Source organism: Channa argus, chromosome 11 (assembly GCF_033026475.1).
Source record: "Channa argus isolate prfri chromosome 11, Channa argus male v1.0, whole genome shotgun sequence".
NCBI lineage: Eukaryota > Metazoa > Chordata > Actinopteri > Anabantiformes > Channidae > Channa > Channa argus.
Window position 1 is genome coordinate 21,136,223 of NC_090207.1, and position 20,784 is coordinate 21,157,006.

Genomic DNA, 20,784 nt, shown 5'->3' on the forward strand with positions numbered 1-20,784 from the left:
TCCCAACATTATAAAGCTTCACAACATCTTTCTCACAAAAAAAAGCAAATAAATTAAACTGAACACATAAATGGAATGTTTTAAAATAATTTATTAGGAATTTTAAAAAGTTTTTTTTTTCAAAAGGAATAAACAGGACAGGAAAAAGAAAATCAGAAAATGTTACAGTGTTGACAAGATTGTTATTATTCAGCATCAAAGTATGAACTACCGTGGTAGTCAACAGCAGTATAAGTGAGTGTATCAAAATGTAAAACCTGGCATTTTGTAGATCAAGAGTGCTTTGTTCTTAAGCTAACATTCAAAAGAAAAGAGATTCAATGTGATCGGCCAGTGCAACATCCTAGTAGCTCTGAACATAATTGTTTTGGTCTAAAAACAGCTGTCACATTGCTACAGTCTGTGACCTCCAGTGGATATGCAGTGATGAATTGGGGGATGACAGGTAAACAAGAGTTAATAAGACCCCCCACATACACTTTTCTTGTTGGAAAATACACCTTTCTAAAAGGTTTAACCATCCACACTTTGATACAGATGTTAAAGTAATAATAAAAAAGTCAGATTAAAATTTCACATTTGCAGCTGAGGTACAACCCCCCCCCCCCCTCCAAAAAACAGCACATGGCACATTGGAAACCAATGTGAATAAAAACCATATGACACGCTCACACAAACAGAACAACCTGCAGAGTCAACCACTCATAAACATGTTAACTGTGTGTGACTGCTAGTGCACACTAGTCCTTCATTTTCCTTCTCAAACAATTGTCACATATTTAAAATCACAGTTAAAACAATTTGACAAATTATGAAAACAGTGTGAACATAGAAGAGTTTTTTCACATCCATATATCCCCAAAAGTAAAGTGTTGTTCCAGACAGAGCCTCTCCTGCTGCAATCACACCTAAAAGTGTTTCAACTCATACGCAGCTTCTGAATGCAGTAACAGACTCACACTTTAACTTACACACCTAGAAAGGAATACAGCATACGGCTGGTCTTCTACTGACACAAAGACACACTGAAATGTTCATGAACTCCGTGTGAAAATATTATACGTAACAGTCGAGCTTTCCAACTCACAGAGATTGATGAAAGAAGTATTCGTTCCATTTCCCCAAAAGCCTCCCACCTCCCAGACACAAAATCCAAACTAACCCTCCCTCAGAAACCAGTCATATTTACAATATTTTACAAAATTGTACAGCTCATGTAGGTCTATTATGTAACTGCAACTAATGACTTTTTCATCTGACCCTTATTAGTCTAACAAGTCTGTTAAAAACCTAAAATATACAATTTGTGACTTATTTTTAAGAAACAGTATTAATCACAAATGTTTTGTTAAAATTCAGTATGAACTAGTGACAAATATACATTTCTTCCAGTACAAATAAAAGGTCCTGACCGAACAGGCTTCACTTGCTGATGTAACTTCTCTCACGGTAGAGAGATCAGGTTCATGGGTCAGATAACCTCAAAAAACACACCCAAAACAAATAAACAACAATCGCAAAAAAAAAAAAAAACAGCAAGGGGAAAAAGAAAAAAAAAATCAATAAAGAGACAGCATCTGCATGTGTTGCTATTACATTTAGCCATTAATGTTTCCCCCTCTTTTTATGGAGTTTTTCCTCTTTTCTTATTTTATTCTCAGGAAGTGGGATTTAGTGAGGTGTCAGTGGGTTCCGCTAGGCTCAGGCTAACACCAGTGTAGAGGAGATGAAGGTTCAACCACACCAGCTGGAAAGAAGGACTGGAGAGAGACAGGCCAGATCAACTCCAAAGCAGCATCAACTCCTTCCAGCTTTCAGTCTACAGCTCTGCACTGACACAAAATCATCGACATTACTCACAGGTTAGTCATTAAGATTTAAGATTTTAGGTCTACAAGATTGTGAATGGATGGACTCACGCTCTCAGTGATAGCCATTAGTAAAAGCCGTGGCGATCAAAGGGCCCTGTTGGAATGAACATAAAGTAATTTTTTTGTCAGCACAACAAAACACTTTATCTATTCTAATTTAGTCTCTCGTTCATATTTAATATGGCAAACAATAAAATGAGCTATGAATATTTTGTCTTAATGAAAACTGTCACACAACACTGATATAAGCACTTTGACACAAATTCTGAATAAGGTACACAATAAACAGGATTTACACATGGTCCTTGTACTGAATGTAAAGCAGCAAATGCAAACAAAGTAATAAATAATAAAAATAATAAAAAGGAATAAGGCCAGGAGCAGCACAAATACAGAACTCGAATACATGATCAACAAGCGATGAGATCTCACCCCCAAACTATGGCTGAATCCAGTGCTTGGGGCAGGGCTCGCAGCGCTGAGATAACTGCTGACTGCTGACTCCTGACTGGCTGTTCCATAAAGGTCTGCCATTGGGCCTGGGCTGCTCGTACCTAAAAATCCAGCTGAGCGAGATGGGGTGGAGCCTATGAGTAAAAAACAAAAAAAGAACAAAAAAAAAAAAGGTGAAGATTTTGGTGTTAAAATATCCACTCAGATACTATTAATATACAATCAAGAAGTGATGATCTACTGCAACTATTTTAGCTTTATCTTTAGCTTCAGATCTTCTTTAGATCTGCAAGAGGTATGCCATTTCCAATTTCAACATTCAATGTTCTTATATAAAATTCCCGTAATAAATGTAAAAGATCATATCTATGACCCTCTTAAAGGTGGCTACAATCAATATTTTTATATAGCGCAATGAGCATTTATAGTATAGAAACAACAAATCCACGGAGATCATAAATAAAATTAATTTTACTTCAGCCTTAACCTCACAAGGAATTGAGATATTTCATTTATTACTCAATAATTATATCATGTGGCAAGTATTACCAAGGTGCCTAACACATAACACTGTAGAGCATTAAGTTGCTAAATGGTAAATTAGAAACTGTAAGTGATCAAGTTAGCATCAAGTAAAAGAGTATCAGTGTACAGTAAGCACTAGCTTCATGAGTTGTGACAGCTTAATTTCACAATCAGATGTATAAACAATAAAAATTGCAATTTTATTTAGGTTCAGGATTCAATGCATCAGAAAACAAGGCTTTTCGATATTCATACCTCTAACCACTGCTGCTGCCGCCGCTGCTGCTGCCATTGGTCCATATGCTGTGAGAGGAATGGCTAAAGAGACAGATAGGAAGAAGAATGTTGAGGCAAAATTGCCTTAGCGTGCAAACACATAACTGACTAATAGTGACAGTGTCACCTCAGTGAACTCAGTGATGTCTAGTGAATACAAAGGAGTAAATTCTGCCAATAGGAGGACTGCTGAGTTGATGAAGTCAGTGAAGGGAGACTTAAAAGCAAACAACAAAACTTTTCTCATCACTGTCAGCAATCCTGCCTTCAGCTAGAGACCGAGACAAACACAAACATGCAAACCAAAGACTGATCAGATGTTGATGCAACGTGGACTGACAACATGCTGCTTGTAAAGTCCAGAGGAGGGACTGACTGACCTGTGAGCTCAGGGGGGTGGGGTGAAGTCAGAAGGGGAGTCCTCTCTAAGTGGAACTCTAAAACAGAAACATCAGAGTTGTGTTGAGACATACACCACCACTGCAGGTGAGGAGAGAACACACACACACACACACACACACACACACACACACACACACACACACACACACACACACACACACACACAGGGAAACACTGCAGAGGTGAGGACATGCATACACAGGGATTGAGGAAGGCAAACAGGAATTAAAGTATCAAAGACATTTTAATAGCCAAAAGAGTGATGTTAGAATTTTGCACAGTAATTGTCATAAAATAGCAATAAATATAAAGCAAGTGTCACAGTTTTGTCAATAAAACAGATACCTTCCATTTAAAAGAGTGCTTTGATTTTATTATACTTGTACCTAACAGACCTCATGGTTTAGAATCTATTTCTGGACTCGACTCAGACATTGCGGTAAAATACACTACCATCCTAACACACAAACACACACATTTGTACACATTGTTAGCAGATGCAATTCCACTCCCTGATATTTACAAGCAGCCTTTTTCACTCATAGTGGTTCATGTGCTTCTATGGAAACATGTTTGTATTTGTGACAGTGTGTCTACTGCCAATATCATTGTGTTTTGTATTGTATAAGACAAAGTTAAAATGTATTAATTTCAAAAGTGACAAATAATTCACTACAACATTTCACACCATTTAACTACATTTGTTTTTGCTTATAAAAATGTCTTATTTTAACACAATAATATGAGAAAAATTCGTCAGACTTTGCCACGTCATTTAAAAATATCCAGTTATACTTAGAAGTAACTTTCACCTTTGCGTGACTACATAAAGTGTATGTTTCAATGCAAAATATCTACAGGGGATGCAATGAGGATTTTAGTGCCTGTACTTTCACTGCATTATAGATGAGCATCGAGTCAAACTCCTGCAATGGCTCACTACATACCGAATGGCTGTGTTCATTTCTCACTTATTGTGACAGCGTATTGAGAGCAGAATGTGTGCTGTGATTACCAGGGAACTGGTAGGTATATCCAGGTGTGATGCCAGCATAGCTCCGGCTAGTGTATGTAGCTGTCTGGAAACCTGGATAACCTGTGGAAGCAGAACAACTGTTAACATCTCGGCCACTGCAAACTAGGGCTGCAACAATATAAGGTTTTCATGTTATGTTATTATTATTATTATTAAACTACAAAACCCTTGAAGGAATAAAACAAGCGTTTTACAGAGGACGTACTCACATTCTTTTCATGCCACATTGTAAAAGTACTCCATTAAAAATATTAAGTAAAAGTATTAAATATCATGACAAAAATGTACTTAAAATATTCTCTGTGACTGTAAATATTATTTAGTATAATAAACCATGCCATATTACAGTTATTTACTTCTGAATTAGTGTAAACACATAAATTTAGGGTTATGGTGTCGTTAACTTTGAAGAATTTTAGATCCCACTGCAACTGATTGTTTTCATTATGGATTATTCTGCAGATTATTTTCTTCGATAATCGACTCGTTACTGGGGATAGTTCTCCAAGATTGGGAAAATGTTTAATGTGTCTTCCTCCTTTGGCGGCTACTTTCCATCTATAGTTTCAGCCAAATGGACATCTGTCAAGTCTAACAAGACCCCTTTTTTTGGGGGGGGGGACATCAAAGTAAACTTACACTGCTTATTTTAAAGTTTTTCGGGAATGGAGATAAGCTTCGCTTTGCTCCTGTGGTGCATATGTACATTTGATGCTTGTTGCCAAATTTGAGAGGAGTCCATAGGTGAGCTTTTCCAGTCAGGTGCATTCCTAGACTGCTAATAAGGAAATGTGCATTGTATGATAATCCCTTAATTTTCAGACCATGATACTGGTATACTGCTGCTACCCGTTTGCAAACATTACAAACCAGATGTGCAGAAACTATATTAAGAGAAATACCAGACACAAAGAGAGTAACAGGTATGAGTGTGTGTGTGAGATTTTGTTTGCTGCCCCCTCAGAGTGAACCCAGTTCCAATCTGGGAAATGCAGGTGGGTGATATTCTACACCTGTGGTCTGCATTACTTGACAAGGACGGGACAGAGCAGCTTACTGTCTTTGTCTTCTGTTTCACTCACAGCAGTGCACATTACACAGAGATTTTCTTTGTATACAACCTACCACCTGGAGAACTAAGTTCAGAACAACATCCACACAGATAACTGTAATATTAGGTAATATTAATTATTAAATACCACAGCTAATTATCATCTTTATTTATACCACACCAATTCTCAGTAAAATCTTGTCAAGGCACTTCAAATTATAAAATACTATGCAGATTTTTAGAGAAAACCATACATATCTTGCTTGAGCGTGTCCTAGTCAATGGTGGAAAGTCCCTTTAACAGGGACACCAAAAAAAAAACACCGACAAAACCAAGCTCAGGGTGGGCAGCTATCTGCCTTTAATGGTATCTCGCCTAATCTCCACAGTCGAATCAAAGCACTGAAATACTGCGAAAAAAGAGCCGCTCTCACACTGAACAGTAGGTGGCAGCATTGGCGTGGAGACTTTAGCTTCAGCTGCACAAACGGGTCCAGACTACTGTGAATAGCCCTACTGTAATTATTATCATCAAGGCACTGGGAAAAAACGGAAATGTTAAAAAATGTTCTGGTGATGAGGGGTACTACTCAGACTGAAGAGAAATCAGTTGCAAAATGATTAGTGAGCTTTCCAAAACAAAAAAATATATATTTAAAAACAAGGAATTACCCTGATGATTTCATGGCAATGTCATTGAGGTTATCACTGTTTAGGCCTCACAACAAAACCTTTTTAACAGAAAGTCTGTGTTAGAAGCTGGTGATAAGGGGATGAAGGTTTTTTGAATCTTATCAATAGTCAGTGGTAAAGTTGGGCGTTCTGCCTATGTTATTTCTATTTAATGACACAAGCCTCCAATAATCCTTATGACAACTACACATGATTTACATCTAAAATATTTGCAACAAGTTAGCTGAAAATAGTTATTTTTTGTCTTCAGTAGATTGTTGTCATTACTGACACTTTTTTGGTGACTTCTGAAGTCTAAGATGTAGATAATGAAGGCTGGAGAGTTACACACTGAGTTCAGTGGTCAGCTTTCCCCCATGAGGCACCGTGTGACCTTTACATGAGCTGGGGCTTCAGCACAGGAATAGTTATTGTCATTCAGGTGTACAGCCACATCCGATCCGTCCCGATCAATACTTACCTAGCATACCAATGCCCAGCATGAAGGCGTCCATCCCATAAGGCATCACCCGAGAACGCCCCCTGGCTGAGCCTGTAGGTGACATCACCTCTTTGGGCTGTGCTTTCTTACACTCCACCTGTTTCCACACACAAAAAAACTAATCATTACTTCTACATTCCTAATAAAACACATTAATGTTAAAGTGTTCACACCTTGTCCTCACCATTTTGTTGTTTATCTCGTGGAAGTGGATCTCACAGACTTTCTCCACCACATCCTCGTTCTCAAATGTCACAAAGCCAAACCCTGGCGAGGACAAAGCTAGTGCATGAGTATACAAATTCCACACAGTATGTTGGATGCAGACAGTAGGCTTTCTGTGCAGCAGTACAGCTAATAGACTCAAGTAATCAGCACTGTAATAGCCGCTTAACACATTTACCCCCCTCCCCTCCCTTGCAATGCTGCTATTCTGCACTCATCCTTTCTTCCCTCCCCTTCCTGGCCAGAAGGCCCCACCAAAGCTGGTAGGCTGTCATAATCGATCAGTCCCAGGGTGGGGAGGAGGTGCTTAAGGAGGCTTTATCCTGATCCCGATTAACGGACTGGCTAATTAGACTAGCCCTGTTCGTCTCCTCCAGCTCAGCCCACAGGAAGGAGGCCTGTGGGGGGGTGGAAGGGGATCAATAGACACCCAGGAAGGACAGGAGGCAGAGTAAATCAAGGAAGCAAAGGAGAGGAGAAGCAGCGATATAAGGAAGGAACAGACAGAGAGGGGGTCAGTCCATCTCACCTCTGTGTCTGTTGGTGGTCTTGTCGAACATGAGCATGGCATCATCAACCTGGGGGGGGAGACAAATAAGATTTTTTTTTAACGTGGCGCTCTCTCTCCTACCACTCGACATATTGCCTGACCTCAGCCCTTCTCAAGTTCTGCAGGGAGGCGCAGCAACAGATGGACAGAAAGGAGGGGGAAGAGGGAGACAGGGAAGGAGGGGAGACGAGCGACAGGTTACAGAGAAGAGCCCGAGGGGGCAACAACGGGTAAATATGAAGAAATACTGTACATGAACATAATACACCTAAGAAGTTGCATGGAAACTTGGAAGTTGTGTTTGCTGCTAAACTGATCCCGTCACAGTACTTCTCACAGAGACCCCGTGATCTGCCCCCCTTGTCATCCCTCAAAAGTTGACATTCCCATGGCAACTGTACAAAAAGTCCTTATAAAAGAGCCAACAGAGCCAACATCAAATATGCTTTATAAAGTGCCAGACAAAGAGCGGCACAAAGAGAGAAACACTAAAAAATGTTGCAAGTCACAAACAGAAAGGTGAATCCTGTCAGCAGGTGGAGACTCGATGAGAGGGGAGAGCTGATAGCAAGAGGGATAGCGACAGGTGGAGATACGGTAAAACAGAGCACAGAGAGTCCTGTAAGAGAGAGAAAGAAAAAAAAAGGATTGGGTCAGAGTGGAAAGGGAGGAGAAAGAAGAGACAAAGGGAGAAGGAGAGGGAGAACAAAGAGGCCTGGAGGCTTTGTTTGTTGGCACAGTCGGCCATAATTCCTCCTCCTCTTCTCTCTTTGACCTCTCCCTCCGGCTCGACCTCCCTTTATGGAGCAAAGACACAGGTGTCTATTCTACACACACACAAACAGAGAGAGAGAGAGAGAGAGTTTCAAAGTTGCCCTACTCTTTTCTCTCCCTTTCTGTGTTTTTCCTTTCCCTTTCACAAGCTGACATGTTTATACTGCAGTCTACACACAGAGGTCCAAATAAACATTTGGTAAATGAATCTGTACTCTTGGTCTATAATAAGTTTACTGGAGAGGATCCACTGAATAATTTGTCCTGGTCATATACTCACACATGCTGGCACACTGGGTAAGTGTGTGTGTGAGGACCCCCTAGGGCAGTTTGCCTATGAAAGGTCAAAGGTGAGTGAGGAGTGTCAATCTGAAAGGGGACCTGTTGCCTGTCTGCTGTCTCTCAAGTCACTGCTTCCTTTCAGCCTGACATTTGCTTAGTGCAACAGGTCCAGCGCTGGATCTCTGCTCTCACAAAACTATTTTTGCCATTTAGCTTACACTTTTATTCGACTGGAAGAAGAAGAAGAATAACAAGGAGAAGAAGAACAAGAACAACAGTCAAGACACCCAGGAATCACTCAGGTAAATACACAGAACCAAACACAAACCTAACATGAACTGAAACTGCTCACACCCGCCCTGGAGGATGTAATCAAAACATCAAAACAGCACCCGCAGTTCCCGTTAAACATCACAAACTGTGTTGACTGCACATCATTGCCCAATATTTCAAACAAAGGCATTTTAATGGCGTACAGCCAGACAATATTCCCTCTTATCCTTTTTTTCCCCACCTCTCATCTTCCCTGTTATCCCCTGCCCATCCCTCTCCGCGTTCCTTTGTCCTCACCAGGATGGGACACAAAAGGTCCAGTGAGGCAGTCTAATCAGGAACTTCCATGGATGGCTGGAGCCTACATTTCACTGTCCATCCCTCGATATCTCTCTGGGCAAAAATTCATCTAGATGTTATGATTGAGGAGGGAGCACAGAGAAACTTGAGGCCAAATCTTGGGCACTGAAAATAAAGTGCCACATAGCTGGAAATGCGATGGCTAACACAGAGATTTCACGTGTTTGACTTTGAAAAGTTTCAAGGACACGAGGAACAAATTGTCCACCTGTTATCTGCTGGAAAAAGTTTGATTTTCATTTTGTTTTGTCTAATTTGTTTCACACAGGATGAAGCAAAACTCACAAAGTACTCAAGACTCGTGACCCAAGACTACTGTTGGTCAGTTTTACATTAGAAGACACATTTAGATGTGTGAACAATCTAGAAACTTCCAGTGTGCAGAAAACTTTAGAACAAACTAACAAAATATTTGTCTTGCTTTGTGCAAAGGCATAATGGTCCTTGTAAATCCCCCCCTACACCCCATCTTTGCCCCAGTTCCCTCTCTTATGGCTCCACAAACCTCTCTCATCAGGCCCTCCCTCGCCGGGGCCTTTGTCAGCCCATCATCTATTCTCTGCCTCGCGCCTTTCACAGCCCTCACAATATAGATAAAACTTGGCCAAAACTTCATGTAGAAATATTTAAAAAAAAAACAGAAACCTGTTTAGTACGCGGTGTAAAAGTTAAAGGATAGGTTGGCAGGATTTTGAGCATTATTCGACTTTTTTTTATTTTGTTACTAAACTCCTGTGTTAACCCCCACCCGACACACACACCCATGCTAACACCCCCTGAACACCACCTCCTTCAGAACAAAACCCCCTTACCCATAGAATTACTTGGGGACAATGGGCAAGCCAGGTCACCACGGTAACGGGCTAGGAGGGGGTTGTGAGTAGGAGCAGCTGTTACATCAGATTAATTCAGATTCTGATAATCCCTCCTCCTTCCTCACCATCTCCACACACTCACTACTAAACTTTTCTCCCCCCTCCCAGACGCCCTCCTCCTCCTCCTCCTCCATCCGTGCTCCCTCCTCTAGTCCTCATAATTTTGCCTGCTGCTCCTGGAGCTTCTCAGCCTCGTTATTTTTCCCTTCCTACCCTCTTCAAGCCTTTTTCTCTCCCTCCTTTCTCGCCTTCCTCCTCCTCACAGTAACTCCTTCACTTCCAGGCAGTCGCTTGACTCCGAAGTGAAGTTTTTCTCAAAGAATTTGTGGTGAAGCAGACTCAGCAGAGCTGGTGGTAATGTGCTATAAATTGTCCCTAAGCTGTCGATTTGTTTCGGCACTCATGACACTGAGACAAACTTATGTGGATCCATAACAGACAGAGTAACTCTGACTTTGGTTTCTGTTTTTTTCATCGTGACATTTAGACTATAATCTGACACCAACAGCTTTAACCATGTCCAAAACATCACTCACCTTCCCAAACTGGTCAAAGTACTGCTTAACGTCCTCGATGGTTGTGTTCACTGACAGGCCTCCCACAAAAATCTTCTTAGTTCGAGTCACCAACTGTGAGTGGAGGAACATATAACTAACTGACTGACTGTTTTTGTACATTTTCAATACCACGATATATTTATTTAGACGGCACTTTAAAGGGGCATGACATTTTTATATTTATTTGAAAAGGTACTGTACCTAAAGGTTTACTTAATTACACCATTTGTAGATTATTACTTCTTCAGAACTTCGAATTAACATTATTGTATTAATTATTAACAAATGTCAAATCTACGTTATCTACTAACACATCAAGGTTGCCTTTTTATAGTTGCTATAATTCTTACTACACCCAACAAACTACAAAAAATAACAATGTTACAAGAACAAAATTTCATAGTCTATAAAGTGAGTACACTGGTCATTTTTTTTCTTTTTATAGACTAATCGGATTAGATATTAGTTTGAATCTATTGATATTTTCTAATTGATCAATTAATTATCGGGTCCATAAAATATCATAACTGAAAAATGCCCACTGCAATCTCCTAAAGCCAAGGTGCCATCATTAAATGTTCTTTCTCAAACAAAATACCAAAATCCAGAATATTCAGGTCCCTTTCATGTTAGTAAATTGTCACTTTTGAGATCCTGGAACCACCAAATATTTGGAATTGATAATTCTGCTGATTCCCCACTCCCCCAATAAACCAGTTATTCATCTGGTCCATAAAACATGAGTAAACAGAGATAAATATCCATCACAATGACCTAAAACAACAGTTGGAGATTTCTTTTGATCCACTAACTGATTAATCAACTAATTACGTTTCTCTTCCTTAAACAGGAAAAAAACATCTTTTTTGTATTTCTCTAATACAGAATTATCAGTTCATGCGGCGCAACAGAAAAGTCATGAATTATTATATTATATTATTATTGTATGAATGTAACAAAGGTATAATATAGTAATCTACTGTTTTGAGCACACACAGACCTAAGTTTCATTTCTCTGTAAAGTGTATATGTACATTCTACGCCACACAATAAAAAGAACTATGTGAAACGTTTTTAATAAACTGTAATTATGTTAAACATAGACACACACATAATCAGGATAATATTTTTATATAACTCTGCTTTATAGACAGGGTGTATTGGTGCCATTATTTGAGTACCAGTTTGACTCCAGCCTGTGAAGCCTCAGACTAAAAGCAGCTGCAGCAAACACTTGACACCTGTAATTATGTTGGTCTTATGCATCATTTCCACCTTCTTTTATGGCTTTTTGTGACAAAAATAGAAAAATTAGTTTGCTTATTCACACAAAGTGAGAGAAGAGCTTTGTGTATTCTGTATGTGTGTCTTCCAACCAGCACTAATTTTGTGTGTTTTTGTTTTTCTTAGCATTTAGCAGAAAACGATACAAAGAAAACAGGCTGTCAGCTATATTTAATCCTATAGCACTGGTTATGTGTCAGACACTAGCATTACACTAACACTGTAATGAATAAACAATTTTCTAATGCTTAATTTCTCTGTTTGCTTACAAAAAATCACTATTTTGTACTAACCAGATATCAAACTGTGACATTGTAAATATACATATTTTTCCTATTTTATTACTCAATTTCTTTATTTACTGTGCTGCTATGTATCACCGTCTTTGTTTTTATAAAGCTACAAATGATTTTGTGCTATAGTGCACATGAACATCAAATTCAAAAATCAAGGAATTTCAGTTTTATTTTGGGTTGTTATTTTTAAATATAGATCTTTTTTTATTTTTCCACCCATGTGAACTTTTTTTGCAGCTAGGACACAATGGTTTACCAGATACAACAATCAATGACGTAGCCTTATTTGCAAACCTGTTGCGCTTAGGTAGATGTTTAAGGCTAAACATGGTTCTCTTTGTACTCACTACCAGTTTCTATTTCTGCTGCTTTCCTCACCAAGCTACTCTTTTTGTTTCCCATTGTGGTCTGGCCTGAGATCAGCACAGAGCGTACTTGAAATACAATACAGACATTTAGATGTGTTTAACAATATTCTGAATTTCTAAAGTTGTGAAGGTTTTTTTGTTAGCAAACGATCACATAACAGCTCAGGGATGTCAGTGCAGATCGCGTTCATCAGATTACAAAGCATTAGCTCAGATAAAACAGTGCAACACTCAACACACACTAACCCGCTGCAAACAATCCACAAGCAACTAACAGAAGAAGTAGGAGATGATGGGACTCACCTTGGGCTGAGCTCTTCGAGGGAATGCAACCTTTGGATCAATCTATAGGAGAGCATACAGAGAAAGAAAAGGACTGGTTAGTGAGATGTCATGATACACATGAACCAGCAACCTGTCATCTTTTCTTAGTGTACTCTGACATCACACCTTCATTTTTCCTTCTTTAAAAGCTCAGCAACGGAGGTGTAAAATATCTCTATTATTCTCCTCTTGGCCTACCTCAACGCATTCATTAGTACTAAATCACAGCAGTAATGACAAACACATGTAGTTGAAGGCCTAACACACTCAGGCTTCACTGTGCAGGAACACAGAGTTGGATGTGTAGATGATACTAACAAGAAATGGACAGTATGTACAGTATAATCTGAAATCAATACAATGTGAGGTCAAAAGATGGGGATGTGACCCTTTATGTGTGAATGGCATAGGCACACGCACCTGACGTACTTACACGTGCGAATGTGTGCATGTGTCTGACTGTGTGTGTGTTTGTGTGTGTTGTAGTGTGCGTGCAGCTGCAATACTCAGGTGAAATGCCTGGGAATGTCCAGTGAACCCCTGCCTCCCTCGTCACTACCATGTGACCTGTGATCTCCTGGAATCTCACACCCGCACTACAATCACAAACACACCTCACCTCGGTGAGGAGAGCTCGAGAGGGAGGAAAAGTGTGTCATAGAGAGAGAGAGAGAGAGAGAGAGAGGAAGAGCAAAAGAGAGCGAGAGAGACAGAGAAGGAGGGAGGGGAGGATGAGACAGAGGAGAGGGAGCTGTCAATCACACCACACTGACAGCAGATACACCCAATTTTGTTTGTTTGTGTTTGTTTGTTTTTGCCTCCCTCGACTTTGGACGAAAGTGATGACAACAACAGGGACCATTCATCTTTCTGGTGATCCGGATCGTCCTCTGCCCTGCAGTTTCTTTCATTTACACTCAGGAAAAAGGAAAAACTTGACTTTTTTAAGCAGTTTAATTCTTTTAAAATTAATCTTATCACTGCAACTACACAATCAAAAGCAAAAACAATAGAAATCGACAAATGATGGGCCGAGCCCAAGCATCACCAGGGTTAAGATTGGAGAGAGAACCACACCATGCCATGAGGATGCAATCATTAACAGGCTGTAAAATTGGAATTTGAGACTTCTATATTAGTCTAATCTGGTCTAATAGAGCTAGAGAACAACTAGACTACTCCACACTGTACTGCTGTTACACTAACAGATGGTGAGACAGTACAGTGCTAAGATTAGTCTGTAACCATGACAGGGTAGAGTTGAACTACAGTAGAGAGCTAGAGCCTCTACGGTAAACCACATGCGTTTACCAGAGTAAGGGTAACGGTGTTTCTAATAAGAGTTGACACCGCTCTTTGTATTTTAAAATCTTTTTTTTTGTGTGTGTTTTTATTCTAGAGAGCAGAGTAAGAAGACTATAGGCTAAGTCTGGAGGATCAGATGCAGAGTCTACTGTTTAGTTTCTATGGTGGCTAGACTACTCTGATAGTCACCTCCGGTCACCAAACCTTCTGATGTCCAACACTCCTGTGCACATTCAAAAACAAACAAGACACACACACAAACAAACAAAATCAAACACATGGCACCACACAGCACATCCATGGGGAGGAAATTGTGGATATTGCAGAGATAAAGTGGCTGACTGTGAAAAGGTGTCTTCACTCAAGTCAAAGATGCTCAAAATGTGTTTTCCCTGGATGTTTTAGCTTCACTGTGCAAAGTTTGACTGTTTTCACGCTTCTGCCATAGCGGGAATGGTACTTTGTACTCACCTAAAATCTTGAGTTTGAGACATATACATGACATACATGCAGGATTTGTGACATCGCAAATAATCAAATAAGCAAATGGCGTACCAATATGCAAGCGACACAAGTATAAAATCTCGTATAAAAGGCTTCAGTCCACCAAAAGTGTTCGTAGTAAAGTAATCTGGTGTTCCTGGATTCTGAATTTTTATTGATGAATGAAATAAATAATTTTTTGTGGGAAAAAAAATCAGATGCAAAATATCTTTATGATCTTTAACCTGAAAACACTTTCTCTCATCCACAGTGCTGATAAAAAGTATTCACAGTCCCTTTCTTGGTCATTCACTTTAGGCAGATTTATATCCATTTCATGTTACTTCCATTTCTTAATGATGAGTTTCACTGTACTCAATGGGACATTCACTGACTTAGAAATGTCCTTATATCTAACCACTAATTTCTGCTTTTCAATTATCTTCAGATCATAGATTTTGGGCAGTGATTTACCACAAACTGGACCTTTCAGATACAGGTGTATTTACAATCTTTTAAACACATGCACTTAATTTCATGTAGCTAAGTGTGTGACTTCTAAATCCAATTGGGTGCACCAGTGATGTTTCTTTTAAGAGGATGAATCTTCATGCAATCACTTTTTTATGTTTCTAATTATTTTATTTACTTTACAGATATTTGTTTTCACTTTATGTGGATGTTTTTGTCACCATGTGAAGATTTAAAGTTACTTTAAGGTGCCTTAAAGCTGCTGCCGACAGTGGTCTAGCCTCTCACGGCAAGTTAATGAGGAAGAAGCTGACTGTAATTCCAAGTCAAAGTTAGAAAATCAGGGCAATCCCTTTGACCAGCTACATCCTAGCTATGCAACAGTTGGCCAAAACCACTCTCTGTCACAGCCTGAGCTGGGAACACACTTAACGCAACATGACGACTGGGCAGCAACAATGTCGAGGAGCAACACAAGCTTGTTGACTCCAATCCTATTAGTCAGGAGAGCCATACTAATGACAGATGGGGTTATCCTGCCCTCGCCCCCCCTTGCTCGTCTCTCCTTGCAGTTCAGCATGGAAAAGGTTGACAGGGGCCTCGTATATGCCTGATGCAACTCCACAAAGAGCTGTGTGACTTTGTTGCAAAACTCTCTACTCTGCATCTTGGAGTTGCAGTTGAATGGAAACGTTGTCCCACAAAGGTGCAATTTGCGGCATCGGCCGTCACAAACTTTACAGATACCAGGCAGCTGGGAGGGCACCCAGAGGGGCAACTAACACAGCAGCAGTTACATAAATCACAGGAAAACCTGCCTTCCTATACTGGTCAGAACCGGGCCGCATCTGCTCTTCAACACAATAAGTACCAATAAATTCCTCTGCTGCACTGTATTTGCTCTTTAGTCTTTAGGCTGTGCAAAGCTCGGTTAATTCCAGTGCCGGAGCGGTTCAGTCGGTCACAGCATGGCACATTCTTTCTGTTGCCACTGGAGAACTTTTCTCTCCCCTCTCTAACAGGATAACCTGCCTGCATGAGAGAGAGGGTGAGGGAGAAGGAGAGGGGGGCAGGGTGCACAGTCTAAAAGGCCTACTCTACTCACCATCCAAACCCTGTGGCTGATCACTGAGCCCTCTCCATGCCAAACGCACACTCTCTGCGGCTGCCATAGCCCCCACCAAATGCCACAGAGGAACCTAACTGCCAGCCACAAGGGGCCCTGCCACGGTCCACGAGGCTGCGCTGAGTTAACACATGCATAACTTGAGAGAAGAACTCAAATTAAAAAGAGAGATTCCCCATCTCTGAAGTCTGCTGTGAATAATTGTAATAAGTCGCTGGTCAGAGAAGAGGTGGAGGTCATTACACTGGTAATGTAATGACCTCCAGTCACTGTGACTGTTTACGCTGTCTTGATTTCTGGCATCCAAGAAATGATTGTAAATGATGTGCATTGTTATCTTCCTCTTTTTTTGTTTGGTGACAGAACCATTCTTCAACTGTGGAGGGAGTGGGGGGCGGTCACTATGGAAACAAACCCCATGGCGAGTCAGTGGCGTCCAACCATGATGGCGCTACTTGTCATAGCTGTCGTGCCTGCAAGTGACACTATAGCAGTAGGGCACTCGGGGGAAACCAAAAAAAAATACAAAAACTAAATTCTGCTTGACTTTTTCCCCCAAACCAGGTCCACCATTTTTGATTCATAATAACAAAACAACTGCATAACCTTTAAACTTTCTTCAGCAAACATAAATTTTTTGTACTTCTCCATTTCCTTCTATAGCACTTATCTTCCAAAGACCTGAGAAGGTGCATCGCTCAGAGCACAAAAGAGGGAAAAAAAAAAGAAACAGCCTCCACTCATTTCAATACAGTGACTAACCCGCAGCCATTACCACTCCCACTGAGGAGAGAGGCGGGGGCTGTGGTCCCTATGGCGACCAATGGGCCACATTGTTCCCAGACCAGCCCACATTCATTACTCACAAAAAGACATACACTCACACACACACACACACTGCAACACAGGCGATTAATACATTTCAAGTTACAATTCACACAGGTGAAAGGGCCTAAATGTGTCACGCCGACTTCATCATCACTACACTCTCACTTTTATTCTGTCTGAAACCAACAAGAAGCTGTGAGAAGTTTGTTTGTTGCTGTTTTCACACCTTGACGGCTTCAGGTTGAATTCACTGGTTCCATTGAGAAAGTTTTCAGGGGTCAATTCTACCCCTTGGGGAGAGAAAAAAAAAGCAGAAACCAAGTTTAGGTTCACCCTTCCTGGAAACCAAATCAAAGCCTGGCAGTGAATTCAACCCCGTGCAGTTCCCCTTGTTTCTATGGAAATTGACACTGGGTGACATTTTCTTGCTCGTTTGGCTGACGAGTAAAGAGAGAGCACATTCTCCCATGTGTCTCCTACTGTCCAACACTGACTTTATAACACAAGTGCTTATATCTGAGGTGTGGCAGCAGACACAGACATGGTTCGAGAATAACATCAGCACGGTGGAACCTTAGCAAACATACTAAAATGTGGCAATGTTACACCTCTCAGGCAGATTATTGGAAAATCCACTAATCAAACACTGAGCGATGGGATTAGCTGGTGGTGGGAAGTAAATACAGAGAACTCACTGTTTTGGAGTCCAACTCATGTCTGGTTTGAGCCAAAACTTTATCCACGCCAGCCTGATCAACAAAGGTGACGAATCCGAACCCTCTGCAGAAATTAGGGGGGGGGGGGGGGGGGGCGCATTAATGACACAGAAACTGATGTTGACATGTAATGATACGTTATGAGCAGCAAGGAATCACAGAGGTCAGATAAACTTTCAGCTCCGGCGGAGAATCCGGGTTCACAGCTCCCTCACCTCGAGCGCTTAGTAACTGGATCTCGCATCACCATACACTCCTTCACCTCACCATACTTGCAGAAGTACTCCTTCAGACCCTCTGGTATGGAAAACAAGGTGAAAATAAAACATATTAATTGGTGAATCAAAAGTTTAGAGGTTTTCATTATGAAGTTGACAGTTTGGCTACAGAGGTTTTGCTCTTCTCCAGACTTAATATATTTTTTTAAATGAGATCAGTCAAACATAAAATTGTACTATAATTCAAAGCAACATTTTTAGTGCAGCAATTATCAGTCAAACTTCTGCCTTTTCAATGAACTTTAAGAAACACTAATTTATTCTACATTAGTTCTGAATGGTGGCATTCATTCAGGCTACATAGGCTAACTCAAAACAGAGAAAGCAAATAAATACATTTAATGTAAGCAAACAGAAACATTAGGAAATGCAGCTTTTCAAATAAGCCCCTTTTGCTTCCAATCTAATCCATGTCAGCATTTTTAAAGGCACAGTGACATTTTCTGAGTGTATATAGTGGGAAAAGATTTACCTTGTGTAGTTTGCCAGCTCAGTCCACCTATGAACATTTTGCTGTGGAAAAAAAGAAAAAAGTTTTATTTACATAATTATTACGTGAATATTTTCTGAGTCTACTCTGTATGAGTTAAGAAAATCGGTTATTGAGGTCTTGAAAGTGTGATCATAGAGTACAGAGTAATTTTCAGAGTATCATCTGTGATTTTACAGGAAGGCTCTCTGTGTGGAGGTGTGTGAGTCTGGGTGCACACCAGAGTCCAGGCGCAGAATACCAGGTTTGTTTCTGAGGTGCACGAGCAGGGGGATTTCAAGAGTGTTTTAAAAAGTTTTTTTTTCTTACCATGGGTCGTGAGGGGAGTCCGTGGTGGACAGGCTGCTCTGGCTCCCTTCCGTCTCCATTCCGTGACCTCGCTGTGTGTGTGAGTGAGTGCTATGTGTGTCCGAGCTGAGCCGTGCGGGAAAACAGGCGGAGAGTGAGTGAGAGAAGCTGGGCGGGTTTGGCCCGGGGTGACAGAGAGGGGAGCAGGCCAGATGCAGGCTGGGATAGACTCCACCTCCTCCTCCAGTCAGTGGTGCCCGCTGCCTTTCTCTCTCTCCCTCATCCCACCAGCGGGGCACGTCGCCCCGGTGTCAAGCCCACACTTTATAAAACACACCCTCTTCCGTTTCTTACTCCACTCTTTCAAAATAAAGGTGCAACAAGTGGCCACATGGGCCTGTTTAGTCAGAGATGACTGAAGTAATAAATTATATATATAGAATTCCATATAATTTTTCCATTTATTATTTAATCATGAGGTACTTATTGCAAAACTATCTACATAATATTTTTCTCATATTGCCTCTAAATGGGTCCGATCATAACTTGAAGGTAGAATTAGTACAGTCAGAGTAAATAAGATCTTTTCACCTTCTCTTAAATCCGAAATGGGTGTGCCACAGGGATCAATTTTGGGTCCTCTTCTTTATAGTCTTTACATAAATGATCTGCTTACCATCTGCGCAGGGTCTGCAATATAATTGTATGCAGATAATATTACATACACACAAATACAAATTAGAGGGAGCAGGAAAACTCTGAAAAATCATTGGAGCAGGTATCTAAATGGCTCCATAATGACTAGATACAACTGAATGTTAAAAAAAAATGTTTGCATTTACTTTTCAAAAATACCATGTTGCACACCTGACCCAGAGATATATGCTGCTGGTGAGGAGATTCAGGTAGTGTCAGAATTTAAGTACCTTGGCATCATACTTGATTAAATTCTTACTTAAAAAAACATATTAAAAAGTTACTAAAACAGCTAAGTTTAACCTGGACAAATTTAGATATATAAGAGATTGCTTAATCACTAAAGCTGCAAAGTTATATTTTTACATTTACATTTACATTTAGTCATTTAGCAGAGGCTGTTATCCAAAGCGACTTACAAGTGAGGTACAAGGCAAGCAAAAATCTAAGTCAAGTTATTTTAATGCCACCATAATGTCTCATTTGACATATTGCCTCAGGAGTTGGTCACAAACCTGTAAAACTAACCTAAAACCAATCTACTCATTTTACAAGCAGGCACTTAAAGTTCTTGATAAAAAATAAACTTTATGATATCATCATTGTAGCATTTTAGAAAAACATGTCCTTTTAAGTTGGAACAACATTGTAAAACTCAAAGATGCCAGCTTGGTTTTATGGAGAGACTATGGTGGTTTGGCTCCACCACCTCTCTGAGTTTTTCACACAGAACAGTAGACTCACAAGATTGGCTGCAACTAGTAATTTTGTTATTTTGGTGAGGAAAAGCCAGTCAGCTTTCTTAGTGAGAGCTGCTAATTTCTGGAATACAATAACATTACACATTCAAACTTTGGATTTATACAGATCCTTCAAATATGCACTTCAAACATGGTTGAAAGATAGTCAGGTTAATTCTGTCTTTTGTTTTTCTGTTCATCATGTATTGTTATGTATGGGGGTGGCTGTAGCTCAGTTGGTAAGGCAGTCGTCCTCGGTGGTTCAATCCCCGGTCCCGGCTATATGTCAAAGTGTCTCTGGGAAAGAGATTGAACCCCTAACAGCCCATTCCCATCCCCAGCTGTGCAGTGCCGGTCCAAGCCCGGTAGAAATTGGGGAGGGTTTCATCAGGAAGGGCATCCGGTGT

General features: G+C 40.4%; 1 protein-coding gene across 3 annotated transcripts; it reads right to left on the reverse strand.

Moving 5' to 3' along the window:
• Positions 1-73: 73 nt before the first annotated feature.
• On the reverse strand, positions 74-19,218 carry msi1b (musashi RNA binding protein 1b). Of its 3 annotated transcripts, none has more exons than XM_067521004.1 (15): positions 18,963-19,218; positions 18,636-18,676; positions 18,101-18,182; positions 17,865-17,949; positions 12,936-12,977; positions 10,664-10,756; positions 7,543-7,591; positions 6,973-7,055; positions 6,768-6,885; positions 4,543-4,623; positions 3,506-3,562; positions 3,105-3,167; positions 2,304-2,458; positions 1,920-1,965; positions 74-1,827 (listed from the first exon to the last, which is right to left on the reverse strand). In XM_067521004.1, the coding sequence occupies exons 1-14, from the start codon at positions 19,019-19,021 to the stop codon at positions 1,924-1,926; spliced, it is 1,050 nt and encodes a 349-aa protein (XP_067377105.1). In that variant the 5' UTR covers positions 19,022-19,218; the 3' UTR covers positions 74-1,827; positions 1,920-1,923. The 3 variants fall into 3 exon arrangements, with proteins under 3 accessions (XP_067377105.1, XP_067377102.1, XP_067377104.1); XM_067521001.1 differs by having other exon boundaries at positions 74-1,832; positions 18,963-19,165; XM_067521003.1 differs by lacking the exon at positions 10,664-10,756 and having other exon boundaries at positions 18,963-19,167.
• Positions 19,219-20,784: the final 1,566 nt, after the last annotated feature.

Bases quoted from the DNA above. Each gene is read 5' to 3' on its own strand.
- msi1b (XM_067521004.1), bottom strand. From the start codon at position 19,021: ATGGAGACGGAAGGGAGCCAGAGCAGCCTGTCCACCACGGACTCCCCT. The intron at 3,563-4,542 runs GTAATCACAGCA...TTTCTGTTTTAG, and splicing joins ATATACCTACCAGTTCCCTG to AGTTCCACTTAGAGAGGACT. The intron at 1,966-2,303 runs GTGAGATCTCAT...TCATTCCAACAG, and splicing joins GATTCAGCCATAGTTTGGGG to GGCCCTTTGATCGCCACGGC.